Consider the following 12,512-nt stretch of genomic DNA (forward strand, 5'->3'; position numbering starts at 1 on the left):
ACACTAGACACTTGCCTAATTAACTTTTTTTTTAAGTCAACAGGTTTGTGAGAGCTACTGTGCTCAGAAGAATAAATATTGAGCTTTAAAAGTGCAATAAAGTCAGTAGTGCACATTTTACCAGTTTGATTTGATGTTATTTATCACAAGGACTATTACAGGTTTTATCCACTAGATGGCACTACAAACTCATGCAACGCTTATCTGAGACTCACTTCAGCGGTACATTGTAGTGTACACACATTATTAACCAGATAGTCGCTGTTGATGCCAGGGTTTATGTCTGCTTATTATTAGCGACTTTGGGCTTGTTTTTCTGTAAAGTCACTTGTAAATATTTGTGTTTTTTTGGAGGGCTTGTTTTGTTAGTTAGTGCAGTTGCTTTGTTTCCTAAAGTTGTTTTAACCAGTGTTTCTCAAATATGTCAAGGACCCCCTATGTTCATGTCAAGGACCCCCAATGAATTTGTCTGCTGTCCTGCATGTGAAAAGATAATATTTGTGTTATAAAACATATTATATATATATGCCAAATATCTCTGTGAGCCTTTTTTAATCTAGGCTAAAAACCCATCTTTTCTCTCTGCACTACCTTTCACCCTAGTGTTATTGAAACCATTATCATGTACGCCGTGTCCGGCCTCCATCCCTCCATCCATCCATCCCTCCATCCCTCCATCCATCCATCTTCAACCGCTTATCCGTAGTCGGGTCTCGGGGGCAACAGCTCCACCAGAGAGCTCCAGACTTCCCTCTCCAGAGCAACATTAGTGACTTCCTCCTGGGGGGGATCCCGAGACGTTCCAAGGCCAGTGAGTCGATGCGTTTCCTCCAACTGCGCCTTGGTCTCCTCCCAGTGGGACGTGGTCCTTGGTCTGCCCCGGGGATCTCCTCCCAGTGGGACGTGGTCCTTGGTCTGCCCCGGGGGTCTCCTCCCAGTGGGACGTGGTCCTTGGTCTGCCCCGGGGTCTCCTCCCAGTGGGACGTGGTCCTTGGTCTGCCCCGGGGGTCTCCTCCCAGTGGGACGTGCGTCGAGGACCTCCCTAGGGAGGCGCCCGAGAGGCATCCTAACCAGATGCCCCGAACCACCTAAGCTGGCTCCTTTCCAGGCGAAGGAGCAGCGGTTCTACTCCGAGTCTCTCTCTCATGTGACTGAACTTCTTACCATCGTGTCTGGCCTGTGTTTTTAAAATACTGTGTTTTATTTAATTTCTTTCTATTTCTTCCTGATGATTTATAGCTATGCACATTTGATTTGACTATGTTTTACTATGTTTTCTTATTTCTATGTTTTGTGTATTTGATGTACTTCTGTTGTAAAGTGCACAGAGACCCCTTGGGGTGATTTTGTAGACTACTGTAAATAAAAAATAAACGGGACTGAACTGAAGATCTTACTGTACCGGGTGCCGTTTACATTTCTGACAAATAAATTATTAAATCAATCAAAAAAGATTGGTCTGGTCACGTATTCAGAACATTTATTTATCAATAATAAAATACCAAAACAATAGAAATGGGCTTGACAATGTCATTAATAAATTGTGCAGTGTTTTTGTGCCGTCGGTGGGAATTTGAATTTGATGTGTATTATCATTGCCATAATGGCATCGCATTCACACCAACTAACACACTGACTAACATCACAGTAATGATAAAAAAAAAGTGTTTTCTCTTTTGTATTACGTTTATAATTTATATTTAATGGCTATATTAAACATAATGTGATTACGGTGTGTCCGTCCTGTGATCAAACAAATCCTTTTATCTTAAAAAAGTCCTCAATTCAAAAGACATTAGATTAGGGATGGAGAACTTTGTGTGTTATGTTTCATAATATAGTGCTTTAGGACCTGCAGTCCACTCTAACTCTGGTGAAACTAAAAGAAGAAAAGAATCAGGGGGTAGAATGTGAACATGAATTAGCAGCAGCTAAAAGACTTCAGGAATATAAGCTCGTGTCCCATTTCTTCCTGGAGATTCTGGAGGAAACGTTACCGTCGTCGGGTAGAGCTTTCATTCACTGAGCGCCCTTTTTACACCCAATAGAACTTTGATTCTATTAGAACTGGTTCTGTTCTTCATTTTGTTTTATGATGGTTTATGTCTGCATCTGCATCTCTTCCAACGTGAAGAGTGACACGGCAGACACGTTCACTTTGTTTCCCACTTGAGGGCAAGAAGATTCCAGTTCCGAACCAACTACTTTTAGGGATTTTTTTAAGGAACACATTTTGGTTCAAAATTAGGCGGGGGGTGGGGGGTAAAAAGAAAATCACAGAACCAGTTCAACCCCGGAGGGAAAAGTGTCCTTTTTTTCTGTATCATTGCCTCCGTGCGTTAACCCATTTTGGGGCGGAAACCCATTTTGGTGTTAGCATCATGTTATGCTTTAGCTATTGAAAAATAGCCAGATCTACAAGCTCGTAGCGCGCCACCGAGTGGCGCGCTACAAGCTTGTAGATCTGGCTATTTTTGAAAAATAGAAGAGCGACTTGACATAGAAGACATTTTTTTAGAATCTGATCTCAGGTCAGAATGGAAAACTGTCAGGATGTAGAAGACATTTTTTATAGAATCTGATCTCAGGTCAGAATGGAAAACTGTCAGGATGTAGAAGACATTTTTTATAGAATCTGATCTCAGGTCAGAATGGAAAACTGTCAGGATGTAGAAGACATTTTTTTATAGAATCTGATCTCAGGTCAGGTCAGAATGGGTTAAGATTCTTCACTCCTACTCCGTGACTTAGTCTCCTGTTGCTCCCTCCAGGCAGAGAGAACCTCATCGTCCTGCGCCTCGGCCAGCGCCCGAGCCCTGACCCTCTGTCTGGTCTGCGTTATGAAGGCCTCCACGTCCTCCTCCTCCTCCTCTGCGTCCGCCACCGCGGCTTCCACTCTCCGGTTTGGTCTCCCTTCCGTCGTCTCCGCGCTTCGTTCTCCGTGATGCCGCGAGAGGTGGCCGTACTTCCTCTTTGTGGAGAAGTCACCGTAGCCGCCGTCCGTCGTCGATCCGTCGCCGCTCTCGTCGGGCAGCGGTGCGCCGTAGGAGGAGGACCTGCCCGCCGCCGCGCGCCCGTAGCCGCCGCGCTGGGAGAACCCGTTTGAGGGCGACGGCGGCGACTCCGCCGCGTCCAACGGCGTCCTCCGGTAAAGCGGCTCGGGGCTCGACCGGTAGCGGGACCCGCCGCCGTATCCCTCCTCCTCCTCCTCCTCTTGGATGGCGTACGAGGCTCTCCGGCTGGAGGAGTCGAACTGGGAGGCGGAGGCGTCCAGGTCGTCGTAATAAGGGTCCTCCGGCGGGCCGTCCTTCCTCGGGGGAGGCCGCACGCTCCTCAGCCAGTCGTCGATGTTGGTCTCCTTGCCTTTCTCCAGCGCCGTGCTGAGGTTCAGGCAGCCCGACAGGCCGTAGGAGCGCTTCGGCTTCTCCGCCTTCTTCTTGGCCTCCTCCAGGAACTCCTCCTCTCGCCTCTTCCTCTCGTCCGCCTCCTCCTCGTCCTCCTCGTCCTCCTTGGGCTTCTTCTTCTTGTAGAGCGTGCTGTGCTTGTTGTCCTCCAGGATCTTCTTCTTCTCGTAGGTCGCCATCTTGTCCCTGAACTCCGACTTGATCTCCTTCTCCATGGCGTCCAGTTTCTTCAGGTCCACCTGGTCCTGGAAGAGGCTGAAGAGAGGCACGCTGGTGGTGGTGATGGGCTTCTTCTTGGACGCCACGCTGGCGCTGGAGTCCAGAGTGGACCTCAGGCCCGAGGAGGAGGCGCTGGAGAACCTGCTGCCGGAGAGAACCGACTCGGCCCGGCCGGCGCCCGCCGCCGCCACGCGAGCGCGGGACAGGTCGCTGGCGTAGGAGGAGGGCGCGCCGCTGAGCACCGAGCGTCTGTCGTCGCCGCGACCCGAAACCACGCTGGACGCGCCTCCTCCTCCTCCGTAGCCCAGCACCGACCCGCCGCACGAGGGCGGAGGCAGGCTCATCATCTCGTTCTGTCGCTGCACGAGCGTCTCCGAGACCACGCTGGCGATCCAGTTCTGGATGCTGGCCAGGTCGACCATGGGCTCTCCGCCGGGGCCCTGGACGGTGGGCACAGGCAGCACGGGGCAGATGGGCGGCGTGGGCATCGCCGGGCGGACGCCGCGGGCCTGCGACACCGAGGAGATGTTGGAGGAGCGGCCGCTCAGCACGGACACGTTGTCGTCGTCGCGGTGGTGGCTGTTGGCCACGCCGCTCGGCGGCCCGGCGGCCACGCCCGCGCCGGCCCAGAAGGCGGACAGCGGGATGGCGCTGACGCAGCTCTCCGACTCCCAGCCGGAGCCGCACATGGACCGGCTCTCCTCCAGGTTCTTCCGCGAGCGCTCCATCACCTCCTCACGGCGCTGCTGCCTCCGCTTGGCCTTGCCCGAGGAGTCGTCCGCCACGCGGCTCATCTCCAGGACATCGTCCCTGGTGTCGCCGTCCTCCACGCCCAGGCGCCGCTGCTGCTTCAGCTTCCACGTCTGGTAGGCCGTCAGGTTCACGTCCTCCAGCGACGGCCGCGGCGCCTCCGTCTGGCCGCTGGCCCCGCTGAGCCCCGACACCACGGAGCTGCCCCCGTCTCCCCCGTCCTCCCCCTTCTTGTTCCAGCCGAACTGGATCCTCTTGACGCGCCAGCGCTCCAGCGGCGTCAGCTTCTCCTTGTTCTTCAGGCAGAAGTTGTACATGGAGGAGGAGTCCGACATGATGCTGGCCACCTCCTCGTCCATCTTCCTGCCCGGCCCCCCCCCGGGGCCGTCGCCCCCCTCGCTCTCCTCCTCCGGCTCTTTCTTGCGGTAGCGGGCGGCCGCCTGTTCCTCGATCTCCCTCAGACGCTGCCTCCAGAGGTCGGAGTAGCTGGTGCAGCTGGAGGCGGAGTCAGAATAGGGTTTTTAGAGAGCTTTCATTTTAGTTTAGCTTTCGTTCGTTCGTTTTGACATTTTTCTTTTGATTTCAGTTTAGTTGCAATTAGTTTCTAGAGTGGATTTGCTAATTTAGTTAGTTTTAATTATTGGCAATAGTTTTAGTTGTATTAGTGTTAGTTGTTAGTTTTAGCCAGCTGCTTAAACAGCATCCTGGCCTACATTCACTACGACCTCTAGTAGCGACCGTAGTCACCGTAGACACCTTTTCATGATTGGCTGCCTCGTCTCTAGGCTGCCTCTAAGCCAATGGGAGACGTACCCATAAAACCCATACTCTGAACGCCACAACGTGAAGCCGTGAGCCGAGGCAGACTGTTGTACTGTACAAACCGATTATACTGTAGATGCTCATAAACGACAGCTTTCTGCACCTGGCCGTTATGACTCGTCATTCTTGTTTTTATACTTTGGGTTATTTGTTAAACAAGGTGCCATATGGTGGTGCAGACAGTTGGTGGTACAGTCAAAATAAAGATTTCATATCCCCAAAATCTTATAAATTGACAAAAACTAAAACTAAGGGCATTTTGTCTATCATTTCTGTTCGTTACACTATACAGTTAACATTAGTTTGTTTATATTTTTCAATTTATTTCAGTTATTAAAGGTATATTCAGTGATTTCACTTAATTCAAATATCACTTATTTTTTGTGTTTTGTTGTGATAATCCTCTCTACTATAGAGTGTGCTGCTGACCATATAAGGAGTTCCTCCCTGTCCCCAGTTAACCCCCGGGGGTCAAAAAAACCTTAGGTTTCGTTTTTGGCTCTCTATCCTGATTGGATGAAAGGCTTTTTGTCTCCTAGCCAAAAACGAAACCTATAAGGTTTTTTGAGTGAAATCACTGAATATACCTGTAAACGAAAATGTTTATTGCGAACGCAGTGAGCACTTACTATGAGACCTAGCAGATCATGTCTGTCTGTGTGTCTGTCTGTCTGTCTGTCTGTCTGTCCCGCTATCCAAATATGGAGTGTGTTGCATCAGCAATCACTCAGCTGAGTCAGCTCCATATATGGGCACAAAAGGGGCCAGGTCCACTCAGCTCCATATATGGGCACAAAAGGGGCCAGGTCCACATATACAGTAACAGCGGGACAGACACACAGACAGACACACAGAGAGACATGATCTGCAGGGTCTCAGCTGCGTTCGCTTCCCGCGTTTGCGCGTCTTACTGGTATATATATATTTTTTTTCTCCGTTAGTTTCCGTTAACTCTAATAACCTTGAGGTGGACGCGGCCTCCGACGGGGCTCCGCGGCGGTTAACGCGGCGCTTCACCCGCTCCTTGACGGCGCGGACGTCCTCGCTGGTGACGCTCTCCAGGTCGCCGCCGCCGTCGGCGTGGCTCCTCCCCTTCCCTCCGCCGCCCCCCAGCAGCGAGTCCAGGTCGTCGTCCTCCACCTCGCTGTTGAGCTGCGCCTCCCACCACTCGTCGCTCTGGTACTTCTCGTTCCGCCGCTGCCACTCGCGGATCATGCCGTCCACGCCGTCCTCCTCCTCGTCTTCCTCGCCGCCTTCCCCCCCGCCGCCACTCTCCCTCGACCCGGGCAGGGCTACAATTTACAATTTACAATTCACAATTTAGGCATTTAGCAGACGCTCTTAATCCAGAGCGACTTACATTAAGCAAGAACCAAAAAAAGCATGGGAATACATCACATAAAAACATTTATCATGAAACATGCGTAAGCTAAGAAAGTAACAGTGGAATATCTATATAATGAAACTATACATATAAACTATACATCTATACTACTATGATATACATTATGTACTATGACTACATACAATCAGTATCAGTATGTATCAAATGCTATCTAAGTCTACAGAAATGCTATCTAAGGGGGTACTAGGGTAAGTGCTACGGGCCATGATGGAGTCTGAAAAGGTGGGTTTTCAGACTACGGCGGAATATTGGGAGTGATGCTGCAGTTCTGACTGCAATGGGTAGTGCATTCCACAGTTTTGGAGCCAGAAGGGAGAAGAGTTTGGGACGTGTGGAGCGTTGTTGTCCCGGGGCTGCAAGTTCCTCACCAACGACGACCAGTGTTAGCATCATGCTATGCTTTAGCTATTGAAAAATAGCAGATCTACAAGCTCATAGCGCGCCACCGAGTGGCGCGCTATGAGCTTGTAGGTCTGCTATTTTTGAAAAAAACAAAGAACGACTGACATAGTAAACATAGCTTTTTCAGAAAACCGTCAGGATGTAGAAGAACATTTTTTAGAATCTGATCTCAGGTCAGATTGGGTTAAATCTCCACGCTGTACGATGGACTATCGTGATGGTTTCCTATATCAGTTCCTCACCAACGACGACCTCCGCGGGTCCCGCCGGGTTCCCAGCAGCCCGGGCCGTCATCATCGTCCCGCTCTTGAGCGCGTCGGCCGCGGCGGAGCTCGCCACGCTGCTCATGAGGCTGGCGGCGTCGTCTCCCTCCTCCTCCATCATGATGGAGTGAGCCTTCACGCCCACCATGCTCTGCTGCTCGTCCTCGTCCGTGTCCTCGTCCTCTGGGAAGGAACGGGACCACAGGGAAAGGACAGGTCACATACATGTAACATACACCATACACCACCTCATGTAACATGTAACATGTCCCTCGTCCGTGTCCTCGTCCTCTGGGAAGGAAGGGGACCATAGGGAAAGGACAGGTCACATACATGTAACATACACCACCTCATGTAACATGTAACATGTCCCTCGTCCGTGTCCTCGTCCTCTGGTAAGGAACGGGACCACAGGGAAAGGACAGGTCACATACATGTAACATACACCACCTCATGTAACATGTAACATGTCCCTCGTCCGTGTCCTCGTCCTCTGGTAAGGAACGGGACCATAGGAAAAGGACAGGTCACTGTTATTGTGGCGAAAGTAATTAGCCCTTCTCGGTGGCTAGGCTAGCTAGTTTCTTGGGACATTTGTGGTCGTAGTGACTACACATATGTCATTAAAAAAAAAATTCTTTCAGCGATTTTCTTAGTTTTAAGGGTAACTGTGGTAGAATTGCAATATTACACTCGAGGGTGTGGTTTTTAACGTGATTATTGCCACTTCAGTGATCCTTGCGGAACTCGACTATGTCTCATTCCTGACCGCATCCCTGTCGTGGCAACAATCACGTTAACCCACAACCCTCTCGAGTAATAGTGCTTAACCCATTCTGAACGGGAACCCATTTTGGCGTCAGCATCATGTTATGCTTTAGCTATTTTTTGAAAAATCGAAGAACGACTGACATAGAAAAGAAAACCAGTTGTCCAGTGGAAACCTCGTATGAATCTGATCTCAGGTCAGAATGGGTTAATCAGACCAGTGTGTGTCCAGTGGAAACCTCGTATGAATCTGATCTCAGGTCAGAATGGGTTAATCAGACCAGTGTGTGTCCAGTGGAAACCTCGTATGAATCTGATCTCAGGTCAGAATGGGTTAATCAGACCAGTGTGTGTCCAGTGGAAACCTCGTATGAATCTGATCTCAGGTCAGAATGGGTTATAATCAGACCAGTGTGTGTCCAGGTGAAAACCTCGTATGAATCTGATCTCAGGTCATAATGGGTTATAATCAGACCAGTGTGTGTCCAGGTGGAAACCTCGTATGAATCTGATCTCAGGTCAGAATGGGTTAATCAGACCAGTGCGTGTCCAGGTGAAAACCTCGTATGAATCTGATCTCAGGTCAGAATGGGTTATAATCAGACCAGTGTGTGTCCAGGTGGAAACCTCGTATGAATCTGATCTCAGGTCAGAATGGGTTAACCGTTCCAGCCCTTACCGTCCTCCTCCTCCTCCTCTTCGGGTTCGGCGTCGCCGAAGATGCGCGCTCGCTGCCGCGCGTCGATGACGGAGCACTGGCTGAGGGTGTCGTCGTCGTCGTCCCGCTCCTCCATCAGCGTCTCGTTGAGCTCGCGCAGCTGCTTGAGGAAGCCCTCGTTGGGAAGGACGGCCCTCTTCCGCCGCAGCGCGCCCAGCGCCTCCACCACGCTCATGCCCTGGAAGATCATCAGGTAGGCCGCCACCAGGGCGGCCGAGCGGCTCACGCCCATCATGGAGTCCACCAGCACCTTGCCTAGTGAGAGGACAATTAGAACACATCAGCACCTTGCCTAGTGAGAGGACAATTAGAACACATCAGCACCTTGCCTAGTGAGAGGACAATTAGAACACATCAGCACCTTGCCTAGTGAGAGGACAATTAGAACACATCAGCACCTTGCCTAGTGAGAGGACAATTAGAACACATCAGCACCTTGCCTAGTGGGAGGACAATTAGAACACATCAGCACCTTGCCTAGTGGGAGGACAATTAGAACACATCAGCACCTTGCCTAGTGGGAGGACAATTAGAACTAGGAGAGGACCACCAGCACCTTGCCTAGTGAGAGGACAATTAGAACCATCATGGAGTCCACCAGCACCTTGCCTAGTGAGAGGACAGTGAGAGCATATTATGGAAACAGTCTATAAAAACCTGATAGAGGGAATCTTGACTTTTAACATGGCAATGTGGTTTGGCAATCTAAATGTAAAAGGAAGAAGCAAGCCGCAGCGAATAGTAAACCTAGCCTCAAAAATAATTGGGAAGAGACAGCAACAATTAGGCTGTATCTACAAGGAGGTACTTCGTAAAAAAGCTATCAAGATAGCAAACGACCTCCTCTCATCCACTCTGCAGGGAGTTCCAACTACTTCCCTCTGGTAGACGGTACAAAGTACCAAGAGCTAACCGTAACATTTAAAAAAAATCTTTCATACCAAATGCCATTAAGGCACTAAATGATACCATGTCTCGCTAGATTTGTTTGTATTTCCAATTTCCAATTTCCAATTTCCAATGTATCTGCCACTGTTGTCCTGCACTTTTTTGCCATGTGAAAATAATTGTGTGTTATTGTAACCGTTTGTTTTTTACTGTTTGAGACCGAAGATGAATTTCCACACGTGGACAATAAATGAAACTAACTAACTAACTAACTAACATTATGACCCATTTTAGGTCGGGAACCCCTTTTGGTGTTAGCATTACGTTATGCTTTAGCTATTTAAAAATAGCAGATCTACAAGCTCATAGCGCGCTACCGAGTGGCGCGCTATGAGCTTGTATAGGTCTGCTATGTTTTGAAAAATCAAAGAACGACTGACATAGAAACATAGGCTTTTTCAGAAAACTGTCAGGATGTATAGAAGACACTTTTAGAATCTGATCTCAGGTCAGAATGGGTTAATGGTAAATGGTGCATTTATATAGCGCCTTTATCCAAAGGCGCTTTACATATAGATTGTGCAATACAGCGGTGGCCGAACGGTTTGAGGAGCGGTCTTGATATCGGAAGGTCGCTATAGTTCGTATCCCCGGACCGGCACGTTAAAATTACCACCGCTGAAGTGCCCTTGAGCAAGGCATTGAACCCCCTACCATGAAATGTTCTATATGAGCAGGGCCTGGCTGTAAACAAGTTCTTGAGCTTGACATGCAGACAGACAGGTCAGTCCATGCAGTCAGACAGGTCAGTCCATGCAGACAGACAGACAGGTCAGTCCATGCAGACAGACAGGCCAGTCAATGCAGACAGACAGGTCGGTCCATGCAGACAGACAGGTCAGTACATGCAGATAGACAGACAGACAGACAGACAGACAGGTCGGTCCATGCAGACAGACAGACAGACAGACAGACAGACAGACAGACAGACAGACAGACAGACAGACCTTTATGTGTGAGCAGGGCCTCGTCCAGGAACTCGGCCGTGGTCCTGAAGTGGGCGGAGATGTCCGAGTCTGGGAAGTCGTCCACCTCGATGCCCAGGTACTGGAGCCCCGCCCCGTAGAAGGCGGGCCCCGTGTACACGCCGGTGTTGTGGGCGGCGTTGACCACGTGCGTGATGCCCATCCGCTTCAGGCGCGCCTTGTTGACCGCCACCGATCTGAAACCAGACGCGTGCGACCGCCGTCATATGAGCCGCGCTGTACTGTACTGTACTGTACTGTACTGTACTGTACTGTACTGTAAGCTTGTACAGCTTATAGTTTTCATTTAGTTTCCATTTGTTTTTGTCGGTGAAAATAGGTATAGTCAACGAACAGTTTGTCTTATATTAGTTTACTTTTATAGTCGACGAAAACAACAACAACAACACTTGCTCGACTACTCACTTCTCGGCGATGAAGACGTTGGGCCAGACCTCGTCCACGGGGCTGAGCGGCGCCTCCAGGCGGTCCTGGACCAGGGCCCGCTGGAGGTCCAGCACGCAGGGCGTGTTGTACGGGCTGCGGTCGTCCATCATGTCCTTGACGCGGTTGTACAGGTCCTCCACCATCAGCTGCTCCGCGCTCTCCAGCATGGACTCGGGCACGGAGTCCACGCGCACGCCGCGCGGCGGCAGCTCTGTGGGGGGGGGGGGGGGGGGGGGGGGGGGGGCGAGAGGAGTGGACTTCAGGTAAACCACAACGTAGAGAGGGCTCGTTACTGTATGTACTGTACACGCCACGGGGGGGCATCTCTGTGGGGGGGGGGGGGGGGGGCGAGGAGTGGACTTCAGGTACCACAACGTAGAGAGGGCTTTTAGCCAGAATTCTCACCATATGAGGACACTAATCATTAGGGGCAGCGGTGGCCGAACGGTTTGCGGAGCGGTCTTGATATCGTGAAGGTCGCTATAGTTCGTATCCCCGGACCGGCACGTTAAAATGACCACCGCTGAAGTGCCCTTGGACAAGGCATTGAACCCCTACCATGAAATGTTCTATGAGCAGGGCCTGGCTGTAAACAAGTTATTGAGCTTTAGTCCAGTTACCCTGCAGGGTAAACATAGTACCTTTCCTTTCCTTAGTCCAGTTACCCTGCAGGGTAAACATAGTACCTTTCCTTTCCTTAGTCCAGTTACCCTGGGTAAACATAGTACCTTTCCTTTCCTTAGGCCAGTTACCCTGGGTAAACATAGTACCTTTCCTTTCCTTAGTCCAGTTACCCTGGGTAAACATAGTACCTTTCCTTTCCTTAGTCCAGTTACCCTGGGTAAACATAGTACCTTTCCTTTCCTTAGTCCAGTTACCCTGGGTAAACATAGTACCTTTCCTTTCCTTAGTCCAGTTACCCTGGGTAAACATAGTACCTTTCCTTTCCTTAGTCCAGTTACCCTGGGTAAACATAGTACCTTTCCTTTCCTTAGTCCAGTTACCCTGGGTAAACATAGTACCTTTCCTTTCCTTAGTCCAGTTACCCTGCAGGTAAACATAGTACCTTTCCTTTCTTTACATAAGTGTCCGCCTGTCGTGGGTTTAGTTTCGATACCGGGCAACAGCCAACCTGCAGCGTTATTGAGTAGCACCAATCGTTAGATATATCAAAAAGTAGGCCTTATTTGTGAACAAAGCCCTTTTAAGTATATAAGAAAAAGACAACCGGTGGAATATTTGATTATTGGAAATAGGAATTCGGCCAGCTTCCTTTAGCGATTGTGTTGACTCATTAATGAATGAATTAATTAGTTCATTTATTCAGTCATTTGCCGCCTCTTCTCACCCTCGTTAATGATCTTTTTGGCAGCGATGGCCGACGACAGGTGGATGGGTTCC

At 50.0% G+C, this 12,512-nt stretch overlaps 1 protein-coding gene across 1 annotated transcript in view; it reads right to left on the bottom strand.

Moving 5' to 3' along the window:
- Positions 1 to 2,480: 2,480 nt before the first annotated feature.
- dusp27 (dual specificity phosphatase 27) overlaps positions 2,481 to 12,512 on the bottom strand; it is a 13,206-nt gene continuing 3,174 nt past the window's right edge. Inside the window, exons 2-8 of the mRNA XM_080758163.1 lie at positions 12,460 to 12,512; positions 11,091 to 11,322; positions 10,647 to 10,861; positions 8,713 to 9,006; positions 7,245 to 7,448; positions 6,157 to 6,487; positions 2,481 to 4,868 (exon numbers count right to left, since the gene is read on the bottom strand). The exon at positions 12,460 to 12,512 is cut by the window's right edge and continues 66 nt beyond it. Of these exons, the coding sequence (XP_080614289.1) occupies positions 2,720 to 4,868; positions 6,157 to 6,487; positions 7,245 to 7,448; positions 8,713 to 9,006; positions 10,647 to 10,861; positions 11,091 to 11,322; positions 12,460 to 12,512 (3,478 nt within the window). The 3' untranslated portion in view covers positions 2,481 to 2,719. The remainder of the gene's footprint in view (positions 4,869 to 6,156; positions 6,488 to 7,244; positions 7,449 to 8,712; positions 9,007 to 10,646; positions 10,862 to 11,090; positions 11,323 to 12,459) is intronic.

This window comes from Protomyctophum bolini (assembly GCF_963924005.1).
Source record: "Protomyctophum bolini genome assembly, chromosome: 24".
NCBI classification, from domain to species: domain Eukaryota; kingdom Metazoa; phylum Chordata; class Actinopteri; order Myctophiformes; family Myctophidae; genus Protomyctophum; species Protomyctophum bolini.